The sequence below is a fragment of the Protopterus annectens genome, chromosome 9.part0, assembly GCF_019279795.1.
Source record: "Protopterus annectens isolate FY-2018-M chromosome 9.part0, PAN1.0, whole genome shotgun sequence".
NCBI lineage: Eukaryota > Metazoa > Chordata > Ceratodontiformes > Protopteridae > Protopterus > Protopterus annectens.
The window spans coordinates 1,059,632,524-1,059,658,400 of NC_056743.1; the positions used below are offsets into that span (position 1 = coordinate 1,059,632,524).

The following is a 25,877-nucleotide window of genomic DNA, read 5'->3' on the forward strand; positions in this document are numbered from 1 at the left end:
AAAAAAGAAAACAAACTAATTATACTGATTCCCTCACACAACCAGAAACTTGTCTGCTGAATCACAGTTTTTCCATCTTCAAAGAAAGTTAAACATTTGTTGACAGCAGAATACATTTTGATAACCTGATATTTCTTTCAGTTAACGAACCAATCCTACTCCGAGTTAGGCATTTTAAGAACTGGCATATTTTAAATTTTTTTCTCTACCTCTTTTCAAGAACCCCACCCCCACAACCTTTCACTTTAATGTACCATCTTCTGACAGTTAGCAAAGCCAAGTGTTGATATCAAGCTGTTATTGCTTACAGAGACCAATATCTTGGGCCAGATTTGGGTAAATCTGTCAGAAACCATTTTATGGTTTGTGAGAAGTGATTTCACATGGGCAGTTCAAAGCAAACAAGATCCATCTGCTAAGGCATCTTAACAACTAAAATGAAATGCCACTTCAACAGACTTGTGTTTCCAATGAAAATTTTATTACAAGTGTATATGAAAAAATAGTACATTTTCCTTTTATTTCCTTAAATCCACAATGCTATATCCAGTGCAGTCATCATGAAAAAATAAGACTTAAGTCATCTGTTTCAGGTAACACAAAGGATTTCCACTTCAAATACTGCTCCTAGACACCCACCTCCCTTCACGGAACAAGGTGCGAAGAGCTATTAAAATGGTAGAAAATGCATTTTATACAAAAAATCTTTGTTACACCATTTTAAAAACCCCAACAAGAAAAAACGTGTAAAACACTTAACTCTTTTAATAGGGCAGAAAGGTATGGGCTGCTTAGTTGAAAAATTAAAGGCCCTACACATACCTTTTACAAAACTTGTAATGCAAACTTTACTTATAAAACAAAAGTACTGTTATCCTGGATGGAAGACCAGCACTGGCCATGAAACAAACACAATACAGACATTTTTTGACCAAACAATGGAAATGGAAAGGCCCGGAATGACATGTGAGCACTTGCAGGAGAACAGTTTGTAAATACAACATCAGAGCAGAGACGTAGACTGGAATGAACTGAAGAGGGAAGCACCATCTGATCTCACAGATTTGAAACTGCTGGACTTTGCTTCTTTTACTTCCACTGCTACAAGAGTTATGGGCAAGGAACAGGCACTATATGTACTTACATGTTTCGTAACACAGCACTCAATATTTCCTAGTTAATGAATCTACACGAATTGTTTTGTAGGCTTGGACAGAGTTGAAAGGCATATACCATCAGCTGTCCACTGTTGCTTAACTAAGAAGAAACCATCTAGTAATAGTGGCACATCCCTTGGATACCTACTTTCATTCTGATTTCCAGAAGTGACAAACTGAAGGATCCAATGTTCCACCCTAGCCCTGCACTCTTTACTATTGTTTCAAGACATTTCACTCTCAGAACAAGGTTATAGGCCTCTGACTATGCTAACAGCTATCACTGTAGACTCTTAAGATGTAATATTGTTCCTCTGAAATGCCAAGGGAGGACAATCTGAAGGAAGCCTCAAAGCACACACAGCAAAGTAATATTTTAGAAGTATTCAATTCTTCGAGTGCATGCATCTCTTCTACATAAAATGACAAAAGTGCAGTAACAACTCTTCTAAAATATAAACTGGAAAATACTGGTACAAGACTTGCAACCTGATGCTATACAATTCACTATGGGTACTGCGGCATCTGAAGTGATTTAAGTGCTGTAGAGCTTGATGTTGGTATAACATACCTACTCTAATTTTTCTGCACCTTAAACCAAAGGAAATAGTACCGATGCAGCTAGTAGATGGGCTAAAAGCCAAAGGAAAAGCAAAAACTACTACAGACGTACAAGGAATCTGTAAAAGAGAGGAGAAAAACAGACAAAACACAAGCTGTGTCATGGCACAGTGACTGCAGGCAATCGTTTGAGTGCTGGAGAAAAACAGTGATGAGTGTCAAATGCATAAATTTATGTTGTACAACTATGTTATCTATTACATGGCTTCCCATTTTTAAGGCCAGATTTGTACAATGGCAGTGCATTTCCACCAAGAGTGGCCTAATTGTTAAAAGTATATTTCACTTAGTTGTAAAAATGTAAATTCTGACAGTAAAGTATGGACACAGTGCTTTTATTCAGGCAGTTACTTGGTCGTAGCATTGTCTAAACGGCAGTACCACACAGAATGTAGAAACATCATCAATGATTAACTGTACCACAGAAAAAGCCCAGTGCTTCACCAGATCCAAAAGATCCTGCACAACATACTGACAGCAACTGGTCACGGTCTCCTGTTTACTTTTACCAAGGTACCATAACTGATCCAGACATGCCGTGAATTGAAGCAAATGAAAAGGCTGAGCCCACAGCAGTACAGAAATAGGCCCATGTACTTGCAAAATTTATATCACTGAATATAAAATTAAATACTTCCTATTTTATAAATTCTAGTATGCTACCAAGCAATATGGAATAATGGGGCATGTTACAGGTGGCTGATAGCCTGCCATGAGCAAAGAACAGGAGACACAACCAAGGGTTTCAGGCATCCAAGTACAGTTATCACACAATACTGCAACCCCTACACTGCAATTCTGAAACAGCCATTTTTATTAAAAGTCCTGTAACTTAATTTAAACTAAGGTAACATTGAAAAGAAAGTCCAGCTACAGTCTGTTCTTGACCAATCAGTTTACAGCATTCTTTTTTACCATTTCATAGCATTTGTTCCCTCTCTCAGACTGCTTAACTCTCCATCGCAGTTCAGTAAAAATATGTCTGTACACCCCATGCTGTTCATTTACTCTAGGGGGTATGCCTTGCAAAAACACACACCATCTAACAGTTACTACAAAACATGTCTTCTTCCATTTCAGTAAACAAGATTAAGACTTCAGAACAGTAAAAGGATAGTCTGTTTTGAAAGTACTGTTGCTGGGACATCATTTATGCTTCTGCAATACTTCTCCACTCCACACTGCACTTTGTCAAATTTTCTGTTAAAAAGGACAATCTCACTCTTCCACTAATTTGCTGCATCTTTATATCTTCACTACTTAAATATCTGTCTTGCCTTGGCACTGTTCCATGAAGCACCTATGTATTACTTTTCCATGGGTTATAAATTGGTCAACAGGCATAGACTTTAGCTAGGAAAACTAAATCAATATTTTTTAAGACCAAACAGCGAGCTGTTTGAAGCAGAAACTACATATTATGGATGTTGTAAAGTCTTACCTAGGATGGAATGTTATGCCCTCCGATTTGCCTGTCAGTACCACATCCCAGACATATATGAACAACGGGCCTAGTTCAATGCAGTTAATGCATAGACTTGTTGAACAATAGGTGATATTTACCTGGGCACACTGTAGTGAAATTTCAAAGAATGTACCAGTTCACAGTTGTACAGCAATTAGCTAATCAGCAGTGGTGCATAATTGTCACTCCAAGCCAATGTGTTCTGCAACTGGGTAGGCATCCATGCAGTATAATGCATCACCCGCAAGGCAATGTACTCAGCAAATGTTTCATCAGTAGTACAGCCTAATAGATCATCTGCAGAGCAATTTGCTCAGCAACTGGTGTACAACCAGTAGAGCAGCCTCATGCATAACTTGCAGGATGATGCTCGGTAATTTCCCCATCAGCATGGTTGCCAGATCCACAGTAAATTACACATGATCTGCAAGCTCTAGTGCAAAGAGGTGCTGCACCATTAAGCCAGACTTTGTGCATGGTTTATGACATGCAACTAGACAGGCGCAGTGTGCAGAAGGCAACACATCTAATGCAAAGCCAAATGCACAGCAGGTAATATATGCCATGCAGAGCCTAGTGCATGCACAAAAGGCAATATCTTAAGTGCAAAGTCAGGTGCACAGCAGGTAATATATGACATGCAGAGCCTAGTGCATGTACAAAAGGTAATATCTTAAGTGCAAAGTCAGGTGCACAGAAGGAAGGTACTGTATCACATGCAGGGAAAAATACAAAGCAGCAGCTAATGCATCACCTGCACAGCACATGCTGAAACCATTACAATGTCTAGTGTACATACAGGACCAACAGGATAAGTGCATGGTGACATGCCAAAAAGAAAAAGCACCAATTGTAGGGTTAAGTCCCAAACCAGTAAGGCTTCAACTGCATAGATTATTACTCAAAAGGCAATGTATCAACTTCTAGGACTTAGTGCATAGCACTTGCATTGTGGGCTAATTACATGACATTTAATGCAGTACAAGAAGGTATCCTTACTCAGCACCTAAGAAAGAACCAGGAAAGTCTAGTACTTGAATAGTAATGAGGAAGTACAAATCCTTCATACATGGTATGAACGTATTAACTCCTTCCCAGTAAAATGTCGACAGCCTCTGACACCTGACCACCCCCCCAACCTAGCAAACTGTCATAATCAGACTGAAGACCTTGCTGTGCGAGAGAAGCAATGACTTCTTACTAAAAGTGATCTGTTACTTGACAATCCAGGCTTCATCTGCATGACAAAAAAAAGACATTTGTCTTCCAGAACAAGTGCAAATTGATACGAGAAACAAAACAAGTTCACTTCTTGTCTGAACAGACTATGGAAAATGTAGTTCTTATAGCATCCAGTACAGAAAAGTACCATGCAGACTTATAAATGACCTCCCAGCACTGTCAACATATTTGAAAAGACAATTAAATGTTGAAATAAACAAAACACACATAGATATTTTATATATATATACATACATACATACATACACATATTTATACAAGCCTCCTTTAGACAAAATGACATACTCCTATATACACCTAGAAGGAAACATATCATTTCGCATGATCAGTCTGTGGATCTTAAAACATGGAGTGTCTCAGCAGTGCTATGACGGTTCTCTGTGCAGTAGGCACTTAAGGCCTTAGCGAGATCATTCTATTTGCATGCTGAATGTCAAGGTTTTCTTTCCCTGAAGACATTCTTAATTAAAAATGCTATATATCATCTGGGGTAGATTTGCAACTATACTTTCTGATATCTTTTTGGTCAGTCATAACGTATCCAAATTTGGTCACGTTTATCTAGCTTCTCATAAGAGTGCAGCAAATCACTAACAATTCCCCTGTCACTCATATAGCTGAAGACAATGCAACATTTTGGGTCTTTGAAGGCTGTTCTAATGTACAAATGTTGACCACAGGGCAATTACTGGAATGTGTTTTCCAATGTATAGTTTCATTTTAAGACAATGCAAAAGGAAAGTTTGCCAAATGACAACAGAAGACAGATAAACTAGATACGTCAATGAAAATCTATTAAGTGGACAAATTGTAACCCCCCCCTCCCAAATCTTACATGTACTAACAGTCAACTTCCTTTGGTAGATATTCAGATCAGAGTTCCATGACAGATTATTTTTCCCATTATACTTTTTTTTCCAGTCTGAACTATATTAAGGCTTTTGAAAGAGGTCAGTAGCATGAAAAATATTAGCCTATACAAAGAGATAATGTGAATCATTGTTCGTCTTAGAATGATTAGCAGAGTCTTTTCCCAGTCCCACTTATTTGCAAAATATAAATTTATAATTGAAAAGAAGGCCAGAAGAACGTCATGCCTAGTATAAAAGAATGAAGATTATGGGATTTGCATGTACACAGAATCTCCTTCAAAATCATTTCACTATTGCTCCTGGTCATAGTTTATATACAACATATTTTTCAAGCCCTGATTTCCCAAAAAATAGCCCTCGAACTTTGCACAAGAAAGGTTAAGTTCACATCATAAAACAAAAATGATCACAGCCAAGAGGCAATAGCACACTGGAAAAAATAATACAAATGTCCAAGTGCATTAAAAAAACAAAACTGGTAGTTACTGTCTGGAATGGACTTCCAAAATGGACAGAAACAGCGCCAGCCTGCGAAATGTCCTTCCACACAAAAAATGTATATTACATTCAGAATCAGAAATACCGTGATTCAAATCTGCTCTGCATTTCACTAGACTTCTCCTTCAACATGAAAGAGAAAATAAATGCAAAACAATGTTCATCAAATTAAGTGACTTCAATAAACAACAGCAAATAAAAAAATAACACCACAAAAGTTTCTGGGCAAGAAATCTTCAAGTGGGGAAAATGTTAGTGGCTACTTCGAAAGACCCACTGAAGAAAGACTTGTATCCATGTTCTTTAAAAAAGGTGTTCTTTGTTCACATTGTCCTGGAATGCATGTATAGTGCAAAGTAACAGATCAGCTAACAACAATGAAGGACAGACATTCAGTTCCCTAAGGATTCAATAGATCCTGTGATGTCATTTTTGGGAGTGTATTTCATGAACTTCTAGTCTGGTGAGCAACAAGCATAATTTGAGCCCTCTGTCCTTCACAGTAGCTTTACCTGTTCAAATAACATTTCTTCCCCTTTTAAATGACAAGATGAACTCTGTTTGTCTATGCTATGCAGACATTTCAACCATGCATTCTGACAAAATTGATTCAGGACTGGGTTCTACTGTGAAAGCCAAATCTAAAACTTCGAGGTTCTTTCCAGCATGGTAGACCTTCAGAGATGCAGAGTAACTTCAAAGCAGTGTCATATGCCTCATAGTCGCTTACAATAAAAACAAAATATTCATGTGGTCTTTGTCCCCTCTCTTTGACCATGCTTAATTGTTCTCACTCAGAAACAAGATAACTGCAAATTTGTGTGTGTTAAAAAAAAGCATTAGCCTTCTGCTTAGCTCGGTGGCCAGTTACGAATATTGCTTTAAGGCACATGAATTCAGCCATTTGTGTCAAAAACAGCTATAAAGCCTTTCTTTGTGATACGACTCCCGATTTTTGACGTTCCTGTTCGACATCCATTCATTTTATGTCAAAGTTACCACCCTCAGTGAGAGGCAGGGTCTGGGGAAACTTTGGAGTGCAGAGTATGCTGGTAGAATAGAACAATACTTCAGTCTACTTTTGATGGACAGAAAATTCTGGTTCCAGAGTATCAAAATCTTTTCCAAGAATAAACAGCAAAATACATACATTTTTTTAAGACCAAGTATTTGTGTGAGTATAAGAATTGTAACATCTTTATTTTGGTCCTCCTGAGTTCTAGCATGCACCATCTGATTAAAATGTGAGCTGCCCGTTAACAGGTGAGCGCTGTTATTTTTGGGTGATACAAGAAATATCAGAGAATATAAATGAAGTATATTCTTCCTTGTGCAGGCCATCTCATCACAGGGCTGCTGAGTTGCTACTCTTCCATTGGCTCCTCCTGAGACCTAGAATGCAAAAAACAAAATGGAGTATTTAGCAAAAGAATATTTTATTTGTAACAAAAATGCTAGCTTGTGTTGTAATGTGAAAAAACTGTAAATGCCAGCTTAAAAGCTGCTGGGACAAATACAGATAGATAGGAAGATAGACAGAAAGATAAACAGATATATACATAGTTTGATAGACAATTAGACAGACAGATAGACAAAGAGCTTGATAGATAAACAGAAAGATAGGCAAACAGACAGGCAAACAGGAAGCTACATAGATAAATAAATAGAAAGATTAACAAAAAGATAAACAGAAAGACAAATAGAAAGATAGAGCAATAGACAGATATACAGATAGATTCATAGACTGACAGAGATACCGGTTGATAGCCTGATAGATAAACAGAAAGATAAATAGAAACAAAGATTGACTGACAGATTGATAGACAGGTAGATAGATGGATAGAATCACATGCTCATTTCTTGATGAACACCTACACTCAAACAGTCAATCATTACTAATCACAAAAATCTCTCATTGATCACATGGTACAGCAAATTAAATCCATCTGCAAAAGGAAACTGAACAGTGTTTTTTGTGATTGGTAAAGTAAGTCTTCCATAAATTGCATAACAAAGACAGATGTAACAATGTGCTGTTGCCTGCAGTTACTAAAGTTCACACATACAAAAAAAAATGTACATAGGTCCCACCACTCCTCACACCCCCTTGCTTAAATATGTTTAAATACTCTACAGTCACAACCCAGAGTAATCTACATACTGTGCACAATTCAACTAACTGCATTGTCAGCAGACAGTCACACTTCTATGCATTACTCTATGCATTACTAAACATGGATTCATCAAACACGACATGTTTACTTTCTACTTCACACAAATGCTAGCAGTTACTTGTTTTTAGATTAATGCATAGGAAAGCACATTTAAATATCATGGGAGTAAGCATAATGGTATAAATTATACACTTTAACCCAGAAATAAAGAAAGCACCAGAAAGTGTTGAAGAAATAAATGTACAGAGCCTCTTTTCCTGCAGAGAACCTCATATGGTAAATAACTGGCATTGCAAATATAGAAGAAATATACACTGACAAATGAAATGAACTCACCTGTCAGTGTTTGGTGATTCAGTGGTCCACCTGTAAGACTCGCAACCCATGCCTGGGACATATTTGAGTTGCTGGGTGAAACATGGAAGGACTAAGCCTCCCATGGGCAATCTTCCAGTGTTTGTGTGTGTGTGTATGGGGTGGGGGGGGGGGTTAGAGCATATTTCACACTGAATAATTAGGAGGTTAAGGACACCTGAATATTACGGACATCATACAAGAATCAGCAAAGCCCTGCTGCAGTACACAGCAGTCTGACGTAGCAAGGTGTATTGATGTACTGTCTTACCTCAAAGCAGACAAGCACATAGTCCGGGAGAAAAAGAAGGCAGGACAAACCAAGGAAAGAAGGAAGGAAAATAATACTATTTGGTCTTGAGTGTTGGGCAAAAATAGGTAGATATCTGCCTTTCTATCCTTGAAAAGGAAAAGAGAACGGAACGGGAGTGCTCCTTCCATGGGACTGAATACACAGATATCATACAATGTTTACCTATTTCTACTGTGGAGACCAGAATGACAAAGAATGAAATATAAATGCAGATCTGAATCACTGATTAATACAATGTTATCGTTGGCCTCCTAACGGCATCATATGTTTTTATATGGAAACTGCATTCATTTGTTTCACCTTTAAGTCTGAACAAGCCAACAGTGACACTGATCAAAGAGAACCTAATAAATGAACCAATATCAGAATGGAAAAGGAAATGTTTCTACTGATAATAAATAATAGATCATTGCTGTGGAAACAGTTTTAAATTTTGAGACTTTCAGCTGCAAGTCCCAGAACAGAGAGATTGCATTTTTCTAAATTGAAATCTGAGGTCATCGTGTCTTGAAGTGTTGACTTTTCTCCAAGGTATGTCAACCACAGAGTTAACATACATAAGTATTGGGGATGTGGAAGGCACTGGAGATGTGAGGGGAGGGCAAAAAGGAGACCATTACCTGTCAACATCTGCTGTTCTCTTTTATTTTCTTTGTTTTTTTGGGTTTTTTTGTGTGCGAAATTCTGAGACTTCCAATTACAGGTTTTAAAGTTCCAAAAGGGATCCTCCTTCTGCTGAGAGGAACTGCAGTAATGAATGAGCACATTATTCTCCAACTTAAAAAAAAAAGATTAAACACTGGCATGAAAACATCAAGGCTTTCCTAGCCTGCAAGTGTGAAGATGCACAGTTTATACTTCACTTAACACTGCAAGGGACTAGCAAATTTTTCCACAAGGTCCATTACTGTTATATCGTGGTAAGGAAGGAGACCACACGGTTTATGGAGTTGTAAGGCCTTTCTTTATTAAGAGCCTCCAGGTGCGCACCCATGCTTCATCTCACAACTTCTGCAAGTCATCTACTACACAGAACCAACAGGTTACCAGAGAATATAGAACCAACAGTACATGCTGAATTCCCCACAGCGCCCCTACAGTACAACAACCACATTACCAGCCCGAATACTACATTCCTCCCCTTTTAAGCTAAGACATACTGTCTTACATAAGCAAAACTAGGGAACAAGTTCCACAATGCATTTAATCATTTACTTGTAAATAACAGGCTAGTTATTGACTGGTTACCATACCATCTACTATTTTTTTAAGGCTGGTAATCTATACATGCACTTTTGTTAACATTGATAGTCCTTCAAGTAACTAGGTTTAACCAGCACACGCTTAGAACGGCGCAGTGGTACCACCTTAGGTGACTCTGGTGTCACTTTTACCACTTCAGGTATCGGTGTGTCCTTCCCTGGAACAGTTGGATCCTCAGAAACCTCTCCTTCCACGTTCTGGCGGTCTCCCTCGATTTGCGATCCTCCTGCCACTGCGAGCCCTGGTTCCGAACTTAACGGTAGTTCTGAGGCTAGCAGTTCCATGGCATCCTTCTTCTGTTCGCTCTGTAGAATTTGGTCTACATGTCTCCTCACTACGAAATCTCCATTCAATCTCACCTGGTACGACAATGGTCCTGTGCTCTTAACAATGAACCCTGGAATCCACTTAGGTCCATAACTGAAATTTCGCGTCATCACTGCATCTCCCTCCAGAAAACTTCTCTCTCTCCGTCGTCTATCATGACATTCTTTTTGCCTCCACTGGGTCCCCTCCACCTTAGCTCGGACATTTGGATACACTAGATCCAACGTGGATCTCAATCTTCGTCCTTGCAACATCTCGGCAGGTGACAAACCCGTGGTAGATTGTGGTGTAATACGATAATTGAATAACACCCTTGACACTTTTGCTGCCATACTTCCTTCTCCAGACTTTTTCATCATTGCTTTAAAAGTCTGCACAGCTCTTTCAGCACAACCATTTGTAGCTGCATGGTAGGGTGCTGATGTGATGTGTACGATGCCATTTTTTCTCAGAAAACCCTTGAACTCTTCACTCGTGAAACATGAAGCATTATCGGATACAATAGTCTCTGGTAGTCCTTGGCTACTGAAACTCCTCCTCAAACATTCAATGGTAACGAGAGAAGTGGGTGTCTTGACTTGATAAGCATCCATCCATTTCGAATGAGCATCCATGATTATCAAAAACATGGCCCCCATGAAAGGTCCTGCATAATCTATATGAAGTCTCTGCCAAGGTCTACACGGCCACTCCCATGGATGTAGTGGCGCCGCCACCGGCAAGTTGCGATGTTGTTGACATGTTTTGCACTCATTCACAACGACTTCGATCTCTTGGTCCAACTTGGGCCACCAAAAATAACTTCGGGCTAAGGCCTTCATTCGGGTAATGCCCACATGACCTTGGTGCAACTGCTGTAAAAGTGCCCGTCTTCCTGGGGACGGAATTATTACTCGTGCCCCCCACAATACGCATCCATCTTGCACACTCAGCTCTGTTTTCCTCACCTCATAAGGTCGAAAAACTGGATCCGTTTGTTGGACTGGCCAGCCTTGCTGGACCCACTGAAACACTCTAGCAAGCACCGGGTCTTTACGTGTCCAGACACTCAGTTCCCTGGCAGACACCAATGTGATGTCCTCCATCATCAAAACTCGGTCCTCCGCTTCCTGTTCTTGAAGATGCCCTGGCATCGGCAACCTACTTAGTGCATCTGCATTACCATGGTGTTTTCCAGGCTTATAAACAATCTCGTATTCGTAAGCTCTCAATGTTACAGCCCATCTCTGAATGCGGGGAGAAACCATCTGCGGCACTGCCTTCATCTCGTTGAATAATGACAACAAAGGCTTATGATCAGTGCAAATGGTAAACTTCCTCCCATAGAGGTATTTGTGAAATCGCTTGATTCCAAACATCACAGCTAAACCCTCTTTATCTATCTGGGAATAGTTTGACTCCGCTGGTGTCAAAGTCCGTGACATGAACCCAATGGGTCTCTCTTGTCCATCTGGCATCCGGTGTGCCAACACAGCCCCTAACCCATAAGGTGAGGCATCACATGACAAAATTAAGTCCTTGTGACTATCGTAGTGCACCAAAACCTCTGAAGACTGCATTAGTTCCTTTGACTGTTCAAACGCTCTGTCCTGTTCCTCTTGCCACGACCACTGAGCCTCCTTCCTTAATAGCTTATGCAAAGGAGCTAACAGGGTTGACAGATTTGGCAGGAACCTGTTATAATAGTTGAGTAAGCCTAAATAGGCTTTCAGTTCTGTAACATTTGTGGGTGCTGGTGCCTGTTGAATGGCTTCCACTTTATTTGGCAGGGGGTGTAGGCCTGATTCATCCACCTTGTAGCCCAGGAATTCTGCTTCCTTTGCCATGAAAGCACATTTACTCCGTTTCACCCGTAGACCTGCCTCTCGCAGTCGACTCAGCACCTCATTCAGCGTCTCCAGATGCTCTCGAATGTTCCTTCCCGTCAACAGGATATCGTCTAAATACACAGCCACCTTTGGAATTCCTGCCACTAGTCCCTCCATTATTCTCTGAAAAATAGCTGGACTCGAGGAAACCCCAAAAGGTAAACGATTGACTTGGAACAAACCTTTGTGTGTGTTCAGGGTAACATACGCCTTTGACCCTTCTTCCAGCACTACTTGTTGATATGCCTGACTGAGGTCCAGTTTACTAAACCTTTCACCTCCCGACAGCTTTTCAAACACATCCTCCACCTTTGGCAAGGGATACTGCTCCAGCTTTGAGACTTGGTTCACTGTTAACTTGTAGTCACCACATATGCGTACAGTACCATCTGGCTTTAATACTGGAACAATTGGTGCAGCCCATTCCGCAAACTTTACTGGTTCAATTATACCTTGCTTAGTGAGTCTCTCTAACTCAAACTCAACTTTCTTCTTCATCGCATATGGTACAGGACGGGTTTGTAAAATCTTGGCGTTACGTTTTCTTTCACGTGTATCTTTGCTGGTGGACCTCAGGTCCCCAGTTCCTCTTTAAATACTTCTTCATTATTCTCTAACACCTCTTGCAAGGTCAGGCCCGGCTGTTCTACCTTATGGAGCTGTAGGCAGTCCATGTCCAGCTCCTTTAACCACACCCGGCCTAGCAGGTTTGGTCCCTTACCTGCTACCACCATGACTGGCAACTCTTTGACTTGGTCTTTATATTGCAAATATAGAAGAAATATACACTGACAAATGAAATGAACTCACCTGTCAGTGTTTGGTGATTCAGTGGTCCACCTGTAAGACTCGCAACCCATGCCTGGGACACATTTGAGTTGCTGGGTGAAACATGGAAGGACTAAGCCTCCCATGGGCAATCTTCCAGTGTTTGTGTGTGTGTGTGTGTGTGTATGGGGTGGGGGGGGGGGGGATGGGGTGGGGGGGGGTTAGAGCATATTTCACACTGAATAATTAGGAGGTTAAGGACACCTGAATATTACGGACATCATACAAGAATCAGCAAAGCCCTGCTGCAGTACACAGCAGTCTGACATAGCAAGGTGTATTGATGTACTGTCTTACCTCAAAGCAGACAAGCACATAGTCCGGGAGAAAAAGAAGGCAGGACAAACCAAGGAAAGAAGGAAGGAAAATAATACTATTTGGTCTTGAGTGTTGGGCAAAAATAGGTAGATATCTGCCTTTCTATCCTTGAAAAGGAAAAGAGAACGGAACGGGAGTGCTCCTTCCATGGGACTGAATACACAGATATCATACAATGTTTACCTATTTCTACTGTGGAGACCAGAATGACAAAGAATGAAATATAAATGCAGATCTGAATCACTGATTAATACAATGTTATCGTTGGCCTCCTAACGGCATCATTTGTTTTTATATGGAAACTGCATTCATTTGTTTCACCTTTAAGTCTGAGCAAGCCAACAGTGACACTGATCAAAGAGAACCTAATAAATGAACCAATATCAGAATGGAAAAGGAAATGTTTCTACTGATAATAAATAATAGATCATTGCTGTGGAAACAGTTTTAAATTTTGAGACTTTCAGCTGCAAGTCCCAGAACAGAGAGATTGCAGTTTTCTAAATTGAAATCTGAGGTCATCGTGTCTTGAAGTGTTGACTTTTCTCCAAGGTATGTCAACCACAGAGTTAACATACATAAGTATTGGGGATGTGGAAGGCACTGGAGATGTGAGGGGAGGGCAAAAAGGAGACCATTACCTGTCAACATCTGCTGTTCTCTTTTATTTTCTTTGTTTTTTGGGTTTTTTTTGTGTGCGAAATTCTGAGACTTCCAATTACAGGTTTTAAAGTTCCAAAAGGGATCCTCCTTCTGCTGAGAGGAACTGCAGTAATGAATGAGCACATTATTCTCCAACTTAAAAAAAAAAGATTAAACACTGGCATGAAAACATCAAGGCTTTCCTAGCCTGCAAGTGTGAAGATGCACAGTTTATACTTCACTTAACACTGCAAGGGACTAGCAAATTTTTCCACAAGGTCCATTACATCTCCTGAAAAATATCACTACCAAGTCAAATTCCACCAAGGACCACTATTTACACTGACTAAAAAACTACAGTGAGCATTGGATACCTTTCAATAAAAAAGACGCTTCTTCATTGGGCCCATAACCTCTCACATGTTTCAGCACAAAAAGCTCTTGGTGGTGGTACAAGAGGTAATTACTCCTCAACAAGCAGGAACAAGACAACAACCCCCCCCCCCCAAAAAAAAAAAGAGTGCACGTATAGAAAAATAGGAATAAAAATAATAATTATGGAAGGAGAGGCAGAGTAAGAGGCCATACTGACAACATTAGTCCTGCTGAGACCTAAAATCATTGGTCTTGGTGAGACTGTGCATTCCTGCCCCTACCCACCCAGTCATCTATGAATTTCTCCAATCTGTCTTACATGCTTTGAAGGCAGACAGTGGGGACTGTCTGCCTCATTTCCAGGCACAAAACAAGTGCTCTGACAGGGGCACTGCAACACAAGATCAACAGCAAATGATTGGGGAATGGAATTTAAAACGGACAGCATATGCAGTTATCATGGCAGCTTATGGAGGAAATGAGAAGAAACAGAAAAGTGAAATACAGGAGAAACAGTGGAACTCGTTGACCTCTTTAAGAATCTGGGTAGGGTGACTGCGGGAAAGGGAAGTGTGAAACAGGAGGTCAAAGCTGGAATCAAGGGGCTGCAGACAACTGGCACACAGCATCAATGGTAGTGTCTGGCACAACACCAAAGAAGATGAAAAAAAAAAAGGTGCAGAAAATACTGTACCTCTGTATGGCACAGAAACCTGGGCAGGGAAGGATGCGCAGCTGTGGTAGCTAGAAGTAATGGATGAGAAGTGTGTGTGAAATGAGGGCTAGGATGCACACTATAGGACAAAAAAAAAAGAAATGACATCAAAGGGAGAAGCCAAAGTAGCTCCAACTGCAGAGGAGGTCAAACAGCACACATTACGGTGCTTTGTGCACATGTACAGGAAAGCAGAAGACACTTTGGTGAAGATTTGGGAGAGAGAGGAGGATAACAAGTGAAAATAAGGAAATCAAGAAAAGAGATGGATGGATTGCATGACAGAAGACCTGTGATTGTGAGGAATGACTGTTGAAGAAGACAGGTGGCACTGAGAGAGGTGGTGACAGCTGAAGAAACACCCTGACCCCATGTAGAAAACTTGAAAACGAGGGATGATGATGATGAAGCATTCCCAAATTTGCAGAATTACAAAAAGAACTAACAGAATAATTCCAAACTACAGAGTCAGTAGTATTCCTAACAATGGAGACAGCTACATCAGTACAGTTTGGAGTACAGGCCCTGTGTCCACTCAGACTGGAGCTGAAAGTATGGCAAAATGCTTTACACTCAAACTGCTGAAATCACTCAAGATTTGTGTGAAAAATAACTAGAAAGTGCGATAAAAAATACGAAATGCACCTTCTATATCCACTTTGAATAATCTCAGTGCAGGAGCTAAATATGTGCAATGAAAAAATTGGATTCTAAGGAAAGACGAGGAGAGAAGTAGACAAACTGGAACTGTGAATAAGAACACGCATTGCTCTGAGCTTGGGCTATCTCAACATATTCACTCTTCTAAAAGCAGCAATCTTGAAGTTAACAGATATATGTAGCATGGATGGGGGAGCACAGCTACCCACACTATGGGGTATGGCGGCGTCTGTTTACAAGCTGCATAACTTAGTTTTGACATTATTTACTTATTTATTTTGAACTGTAGTTTAATTCATGAAATGGTGGGCATTGTACTATAAGTTCTTATATTTCTGATAAGAAGCCACAGTTAGATCTGTGGTGCATGTCTGTATCCTTGCCTTTTAGATAAGTTATTAACAAATGTTTACAGACAGGTTACTATCTGATATTCTTTGCTAAAACAAAATTCTGCTAATCTTCTCTGCATTTACACATTCCACCATGTTTTATGCAACCCACTCTTTTCTCACACATGCATTTTTGATCCACTACCCTTCCACCTGTGTAGAAATACCTTCAAACATTTTCACCAAATCTCCCCCAACATTTTCTCTCTATATCATCCCATGCTACTACTTTGGTCTTACACAAGAACTTCTTTAACTCTGCTATCCTCCAAGTGCTCCTTCTAAGTTCATACTTACTCCAGTGATGGAAACGGAATCTCCATAACTGCACAAAGCACTGCACAGACGAACCCATTAAAATACATGTGCTGAGCAATATTCTTCATTTCATATCACACTGGCAACCATTACAACCTACTTAGCTCTCCTTATTATCTTCTTCTTCTTGGTTCGGCTTTTTCTGGTTAGGGGTCGCCACAGTGGATCACCTGTCTGCTCATGATCGGCAGTGGAGTTTTACGGTGTCGAGTTGCCAGCCCGGTGCCCAACCTTCCGCAGAAGGCACACACACATGCACACACTCACGCCAAGGGCCAGTTTAGAGTGTCCAATCCACCTACAGCATGTCTTTGGGATGTGGGAGGAAACCCACATGACCACAGGGAGGACTCCGCACAGAAGGCACCCCAACCGAGGACCGAACTAGAGAACCTCTTGCTGTGAGGCGGCAAAGCTAACCGCTGCACCACCGCGGCCGCCCCTTAGCTCTCCTTATTATATGTAACTTTATTTCCTACTCATGGGGCACCTGATATTGCCACTCACACTGCATAAACTTAAGTTCACTACTGACCTGAACAGGACAATATAGCTTTGATACAATATTTTGTGCCTCGAGTATTGTCCACTATTTTTGAAGGATCATTGCCTGGAAGTAAAAAAATACTTGCACTCCATTATGCTGCATTAGTCTCCAAGCAAGCATGAATACCTATCTATGAATTACTTCTTTCTCATTATTGACAATTAATTAGCAGACCACACAGATTGTCCCATTTTCAAAATATAAGCAAAGTATTCTGTTCTTTACTCCACAGTAAGGCCTCTACTTTCATCTGAGGATGTTTCTGGTTTTAATTTTGAGCCTTCACTGAGGCTGTGCCAAAAAAGCCTTTAAACATCTTGGTTTCTAAAACAGAACTCAGTCATTCCTTATGCATACTTCACCCCCACACAGACAACTGCACTGAAAACTTTCAAAAGCACAGAAAAAAGTGGAACTTGATATAATACAATTTGCACTTCAAGTTTCACTTCTCTGAAAATGTACTGAAATATTCATAACAAACTGATTTTTCAAAATAATTAACCCTTTTTAAATAAACTATGGAATGCTACACCTGAAGCAACAACATCTGCAATACTTCAGCCCTCCAGCTATTAATGTGATGGGTGATTTGCTTCAAATCCTAAGTTATGAATAAGGAATGACTTGCAAAAATCTCTGAAGTATAAAGAAAGCTTCTAAAATGCAATGCAATGCAAGTCATTATCGGATGATTATTTAAGCTTTCATTTCCTTGCAACAAAAGATGCGAAGAATGAGAGAAAGCAATGTTTTAAACAAAGGCTAGCACAAAATAAACATTTCAGAATCTGCACAAATGGAACTGTAATAAAGATGCATGTAACAGAACTGTTTCACTAGATCTGTATATCAGTGCAACATGTGCCTGTTAAGTCACTGAGTAAAAAGTCTAATTCTGCACTCCCCAGTGTGTTGTACTTCGGATGAGATGTTAAACCGAGGCCATATCTGCTTAAGTTGGTGGTATTTCAGGCAGATGTAAAAGATCAAACAGCACATATCGAAAATAGGGGTCCTTTATTTATATACAAAAAGAACTCTTATTTACAAAATATTTACATATTTATAAATATTTAAGAATGTAAAAATATATAAACATCCAAAGCTGTTTACACATATTCATAATTTCCTTTACAATCATACAAAATTTTCATCCCTATTGAACTCCCAACCCTTTTTCCATAACCACCATCTGATTTACTTAATATTGTTGCTAAAATCCATTTATCTTTAAACATAATGTCATTTACTCTTTCACGCCATATAACCCATATAACATAAAACAATGTTTTATCTATTCTGTTAATATAGTCTATACTTCTGTTCTGATAATATTTCCCGATGCCCAGGTCAAATTTCTCCTAGAAGTATAAATACTAATATATAGTCAAAAAGTCATAGCAAAATGCCTGAAATGCTCTCTACAGCCATCCAAATACATCACAAATAGACAGATGCCATGCTCTACAAACCAGAAAATCTGCAGATTGTTCAGCTACAGAATCCCAAAATGCTTGTCTCAAATGTGCAGCACCTAGCTATGGCCTCTGCAGATACACACACATCGCTTTGCTGCTGTATCTTAAGTTTCCTACAACCATGCTAGTGAAGTACAAAATGAAACAAAAACGAACTCTATTACAAACTGCTTAAAGGATTACGACCAGATACGGTCATCATTTTCTGTACACAGTCTAGGTCTAGTAAGTGGCAATCAAGTGGGGACAGAAAACTGCAGTCATGATTTATATTCAAGAAAATGTTGAAATAAGTGGAAAATACTTTACCCTGGATGCATAAACAAACTTTCAGACTGGCTGGCAATTTAACATGAACAGAGTGAAATAAAAGTTATGCTTGTCTTATTAAAGTGGTTAACAGGAATGACCACTTCATAAAATAACAAAGGAATTCTAGAAATATGTTACAGCTCTGTCTGCATGACAGACATACATGGCTACTTTGGGCCCTAAATCAGTGGCAGACTAAATCCATCCATCCACAACCCCTTTTGCCCATTTCTGTACAAGACGTCTGTGTGTCACTTCGACAGTGAGAATCATCTAGAGCCAATGTATACACTGCTGGGTGGCTAGCCCTGCTGCTGTAGTTCTTCCACACCACACACATTCACATGTATCCAATCAACCTGCTGCATGTCTTTGGTATGTGGGAGGAAACAGGAGCACCCAGAGGAAACCCACATGAACACAGGAAGGCAATGCAGCCTCTGCAAAGAACACCAGCCAAGAATTAAATCGGGGAACCTCTTGTTGTGAGGCAACAAACCTATATGGTGTGCCACTGTGCCGCCCCTGGGGCAGACTTTAAATATTGCTCATATAAATTTAGAAAGCTGCTAGAATAACAGGTTTTGCATTAGCATGCATTTTGTGAAGATTATGAAGTCTGAAACTCAAATGTCTGTCATTGTTTAGTGACTTCACTCCTCGATGTTTTGCCAGAAAACCACAAATTTCATGAAGACCAAAAATATGAACCAAACATCTAGACATTCTGTGCAAATCTGGACAGATGAGAGGTATGGTTTCAATCTACATTCTGTTGTACCTTATTAATACTATATCTTGCTTTTTATGCCATCAAAACTTTTAGGCTTGTACTCACCAAAAAAGGTCATTACTCTTACATAAAATGACAACTCAAGCCACAAGCATGTATCAGACCAAGCTCGAATACAGCACAGTGGAAAAGAGCATATAGACAACTTTGTCAGAGTAACCCAAAAGCCAATTTTTCTGTCTGCCACCGCTTAGTACAATTAGCAGTTATACACTGAACTTTCTGGTGCTGTTAATCACTAGCCAGGTAATAAAATATAAAATATTTACCTGTAAAACATTTATAGATTGCTGTGTTTATTTAAATTTGCTCAACTCCTGATGGTCAGAACAGCAGTACTACACATGGGTGAAAATACTTCTTCTTCTTTCGGCTTTTCCCGGTTAGGGGTCGCCACAGCGGATCACCTGTCTGCTCATGATTGGCAGTAGAGTTTTACGGTGTTGTGTTGCCAGCCCGGCACCCAACCTTCCATGGAAGGCACACACATGTACGCACTCACGCATGTCTTTGGGATGTGGGAGGAAACCGGAGCACCTGGACGAAACCCACGTGACCACAGGGAGGACATGCAGACTCTGCACAGAAGGCACCCCAGCTGAGAATCGAACCGGAAAACCTTTTGCTGTGAGGCGACAATGCTAACCGCTGCACCACCATGGCTGCCACATGGCTGGTACAGTAATAAACCTAAAAAGCTGAGGATGGGCTATATCCTGCAGACCCAGGCATGGATATTTCACAATATATACTTAAAATAAGTTCTTATCAAATAAAACTTTCCAGATCAGTTTTGAAAATCAGCAAACCTTTGTTTAGTGGATTGTACACCGGCACATGTACTTAATAAGCATTCACTAACACCTTCAAATCATTTTTTTACACTTGTTACAAATGTCTGTACAACTGGCAGTAAGAGGGGAGCATTGTACATAACAGGCAGATGTCCTACCAAAGCAAGAAGAGCATTAAGACATCAGGTAGCCATGTCTGAAGAGAAGTTAGTCATCTAGCATCTCATTTTACATATCAGCAGTGTCTTACTCACCTTTTCTGCTGAGTGGCTGCTTGGGTTACCCCAACAGATAGCGATGCTAATGCAGTGACAGTTTCAGCCTCTTCTCTGTCATGTGCTTGGGCTTCTAAGTATGAGCACCCTATAGTGGGAGCAAATCGCTGCACTACCTTCCAGTATTTACCTAAAATGAAAAAAAGAAGAGTGAAAATAATTTAGCAAGTGCTCCAGTATCGCAAGAAGTAGAACATGGGTGTATCAATTACTGCAACTTAAATCTTCTGAGAAGCTCTTTGACATGTCTGAGTTATGGAAGCACATTTCCAAAAATTAATCATTGATCTACAAAACCTCCTGCTCTCAAACCCATGTACAAGTTCAAATTGCTTTAAAAGGAATACTTCTATGGTTATGATGCAGTATCTCATATAGTACCCTCCAAATAGTCTATTTACGACAAAGACAAAGACACACACACACACACACACACACACACACACACACACACACACACAAACCATCCATGGAAAACGATTCCACTCCCATAGTATGATCCTGGACATTTATGCCAACACAGCTTAGTACACTCTGGATTGCAACATACCACAACACACAACGATGCTTATGCACACACAAACTTGATAATCCATGCTTTCATCAAAGAATTCCAAATCCTACATCACTACCTCTACAACTGCTCTTATCTATTTAATGATATAGCTATGCACTTTAATGACTGAAAAGATTTCTTCCTCAGCCAGAGTCCCATAATGCTTTTTTAAACTACAAAACAACAGCTCAATTTCTCTTTAACAAACTACCCCTCCCCCATATCTATTCAAATATTGCTCCGTAATATGCAGCCATATCATTTCTCAATCTACCCATATAATGAGGCATGTTTCTATTCCCATCTGCAATTACCCAACAATATATTACTATATAGCAAAGGCAGTGAGGCCCCTTGACCACCCCTCACACAGTTACAATAAGAAGGACCAGTTTACTTATCTATAAGTTCCCTGCCACCTTCCATACTTTTTCCATAATTTTCCCAGCATGAGACACAAAACCAGATCAGTAACATATAGAGTTAGTGCAGTGTTAGAACTACCCCTTCTGACAACATGTATCGGAACAGAGTGGCAGAAAGGTAATATGACTAGGGACTCTAACATACATAACAGAAAGAAAGGCAGGAAGTAAGGACTTGCACTTTAGCACACTGATGCAAGAGGATAATTCTGAATTTCTTAGTTACAATTACTTATTAAAGCTTAGAACTGTAAGTACAACTCCAGTTGCCACAGAGTACTGGGACATGAATGGGACTGGTGCACTTATTGCACTGTGGAGAGCTTCAGTTACTTGCTATGTAAATGATATACGACCTACTTGTTGCATTCATTCTGATGGACATGAAGCACCTTTCTAGCAACACACTGACAAACAGAGAATGAGGAATATAAAATTCAAATTAATCACTCAAATTGAAAAACTTCATAACAATAAATACAACTATTTACACAGGTGTCTACTTACACAAAAACAATTATCAGTCATTCAGAATATGTTTCTATTTCATATCAGGTTACAGTCAAATCTCGTATCTGTAGAACTTTTAACAAGGAGTTGTAATACGAAATTAATCTATCCGTTCTCATCTTAACTGTAGACAGTTCCAGCTGAGAAACATTAAGTGCAATATTTTTAAATTCTCTAATCGATGGAGAAGTCTCACTCTTCCAGTCCATAATAACTACTTTATGCGCTTTAGCTAACAAAAGTCCATAATAGTGAATATTTTGATCTGTAAACACATTTAGGTATTGGAATATTGAATAAAATCAAAGATTTAGTTAACTGTAATTTACCATCAAAAACAGTTTGCAGAAAAAAAAATTCATTTTTTTCCAAAATGTTTGAAGCTATTTACATTTGTAAAACATGTTCCCAATTTGCTTTCAGTTGTAATTTATATCTCCAGCACAGAATATCTTGCTTAAACATTAATTCCTTTTTATGAGGCATAATAAAGGTCCTGTTTATAAATTTTAATGAAAAGAACTTCCACTGCAACAACAAAGTTGTCTGCTTTGAAGAAATTAGCATTAACTTTTTATCATTTTCACTAGGAAGATGATTAATTGATTCACAATAATCCCAAAAATTATCTTTATAGTACAATTTTGTATTTTTGATTACTTTATATATTTTTAGATGGGTACCCTTTTACAGTGGCTGTTTGGTTTCTTATAATAATCATAAATTCTATAAAATTAGGAATAGTATATTTAATTTTTATATGCATTGAGTCTAATTTATTTATAGCAGACTGCCTTAAAGTCTGTACATCTAACCACATTTCACTACTTATATCATATTTACTCATAATATACTCCATTGAAATAACCTTTCCAGATTTCATTAATAGATGCTAATATGTTTTTTTTCTGCTAAATATAGCAATTTTAGAGGCATCAAAGGTGTTGATGTTATTCTGAGTACAGGCTATAGGGTATAATAAAAATGACCATGCTCTGAGTTCTGGCTTTTTATTTAGATATTTTTAAAATAAGTTTAATGTATTAATTATGCATTTACTATATGTTTATTTTTGTACTCCAAATCATATTCCCTTACCAACCAATAAAAATTATTGGATAAAAATGTTCCTAAATTTAACTGTCAAAGAATGATTTGAATTTAACCAAATACATTACTGTACTTATTTCCACCTAGCATTATAACAAGGATTTAACTATAACATTATTGTCTTAATAACAGAAGAGAAAGCATACATTTTTACATCTGGGAGACTAATTCTACCAGATGTCCATTTTTTAAGTGATGATTTAATGCTATTCTAGGTTTATTGGGATACCACAAAATGTTTAACATTATTTTATTAAACTGGTGTATATATTATTTAGATAAAGGAAGAGAAATGGCTTGTATATAATGTAACATTTTTGGAAATATAAGCATTTTAATTAAAAAAATATTCTCTACTGTAAAAAAAAATATATATATATATATATATATATATATATATATATATATATATATATATATATATATTCGACCTATCCATAAATTGTTTTATCTTATTTAAAATATTGATACAGTTAATCTTTATATATATATTCGACCTATCCATAAATTGTTTTATCTTATTTAAAATATTGATACAGTTAATCTTTAGTACTTCATTAATCTCATTTAATATTGTAATCCCTAGACACTTAATTATGTTACCTATAACTATATATTTAGAAAACTTCTTATCCATGTTTTTCTTACACAGTTTACAAGTAATATTTTAGTTTTATTATTATTAAATTTAAGACCTGAAATCTTTTGGAAGAGTTCCATTGTCTCAAACAAAGCTTGTAATTAACTGCAGTAGTCATTAAAGGTAAAGAGAATATCATCTGTAAACAAATGCATTTTTGGAATGTAATGCTTACCCTTTAATGTTGAGTTAAATCTGACAACACTCTCAAAATGGTTCTATGACCAAAGCAAGTAACAATGGAGACAATGGGCATCTGCAATGTCAAAGGTAACACCCAAATCTGATCACAACTGGTGGTCAATAACACCACATACACAAACGCCATAGATATAGCCAACCTGCAGGCAGACCGATGCAGTGAAAACCTCACCCTCCTGTACCCCCATCGGTAAATCAGGACATCCCTAGCACCTGCCCCCCTCCACTCATCACCAGGGAGCAGGACTTTAATACCCTCTTGAAGGCAAAAAATACAGTCTCCATGGGATCTGATAACATCCCTGGCTGTATCCTACATGAACTCAGGCATGAGCCATCAGCTCCATTAGGCACCCTATTCAACCAAAGCCTGAGCACTGGCTTCATCCCAGCTGAATGGAGGACAGCCACTGTCATCCCTCTACACAAAGGTGGAGCATCCACTGACCCAGGCAATTACAGACCCATCAACCTAACTAGCATAATCTGCAAGGCCATGGAATGCATCATCATGGACCTTATAAACAAGGACATTGGAAACATCCAAATGCTTGACCCCACACAGTTTGGTTTTGTTTTGTCAAAGGGAGATCATGCCTGTTAAACTTGGTCAACTTCTTCAGTCACCAGAGCCATGGACAAGGGGAAGACGGTGCACACCGCCTACCTTGATCTAGCCAAAGCCTTTGATACTATTCTCCACTCGGGTATAATAGATAAACTCTCCCAGCTAGGCATCAACCCCATATGTTACCAGATAGGTAGCTAACTGGCTCACTGATGCAACCCACTCAGTCAAAGCAGAGAAGCCACCTCTAGTAGCACACCCATAATGAGTGGTGTACCCCAAGGATCGGTCTTGGGGCCTCTACTGTTTGGGATATACTTTTCTGAGATGTAAGCCAAAACCAGTGGTCTGTGGCTGACCAGGTTTGCAGATGACTGCAAGCTGGGTGCTGTCAAATTCCCCTAGTGATGTGAACATCCTCCAAGAGGGCCTTATCCAAACTAATGACTGGTGCCAGAAGCATTGCCTCAAACCGAATGCCAAGAAATGCATCATTATCCCCTTTGGGGAAAATGGCATCCCCACTAATTATCACATTAATAACAACGTACTAAGTACGCAAATCAGTTGTGAGGGACTTGGACACCCACGTTGATAGCAACCTGACTTTTGACCACCACGTTGCCTCAGTTGTACAGAAGGATTTCTACATGGCCCACCTCATAAATAAGGGTATTTCATCCCGGAACAAGGAGGTCATAACATCACTGTATTCCTCCCTTATCAGACTCAGAGTACAATTCCCCCTTCGGGCTGTACTTTGCCAAGCACATGCAGTAGCTGGAGAGACCACAAAGGTTCCTGACCAGGAAAATCTAGGGTCTCAAACACCTATCCTATACAGATAGACTAAAAGCCCTGCCCCTCTACTTAGTCTCATACAGACTGCTCAGAGGTGGCCTGTGTCTGGCATACAAGGTCATCTCATACCCAGCCTTGATGGAGTTGTTGCATATCAGTAAGACAAACTCCACTCATGCAACCCACAAGCAAAGCTTTAACCTGAACTGTGACATTAGTAGAACTTGTTGGAGGGATAGATTTGTGTCCCAAAGACTCCCCCCATTTGTGGACTAGACTTCCTCTCCATGTCAAGCAGTGTACCACTCCAGCCCTCTTTAAGAGGAACCTGTAAGACTGGATGGGAAACAGAAAATATACCCTTGGGATCCCACCTGTGCCCCTGCTGGACAGGGGAAACAGGTGCTGACTTTGAGGAAACATGGACAAAATTGTTGGCTAGCTATACAAGGGCCTCCGGGA

General features: G+C 39.3%; 1 protein-coding gene across 2 annotated transcripts in view; it reads right to left on the bottom strand.

The window, feature by feature from the left end:
• Nucleotides 1-459: 459 nt before the first annotated feature.
• The window catches only part of HDAC7 (histone deacetylase 7), a 1,116,899-nt gene continuing 1,091,481 nt past the window's right edge, over nucleotides 460-25,877 (bottom strand). For both annotated transcript variants that reach the window (XM_044083872.1, XM_044083871.1), the window contains exons 24-25: nucleotides 20,584-20,734; nucleotides 460-7,247 (exon numbers count right to left, since the gene is read on the bottom strand). In XM_044083872.1, coding sequence (XP_043939807.1) covers nucleotides 7,220-7,247; nucleotides 20,584-20,734 — 179 coding nt within the window. In that variant the 3' untranslated portion in view covers nucleotides 460-7,219. The remainder of the gene's footprint in view (nucleotides 7,248-20,583; nucleotides 20,735-25,877) is intronic.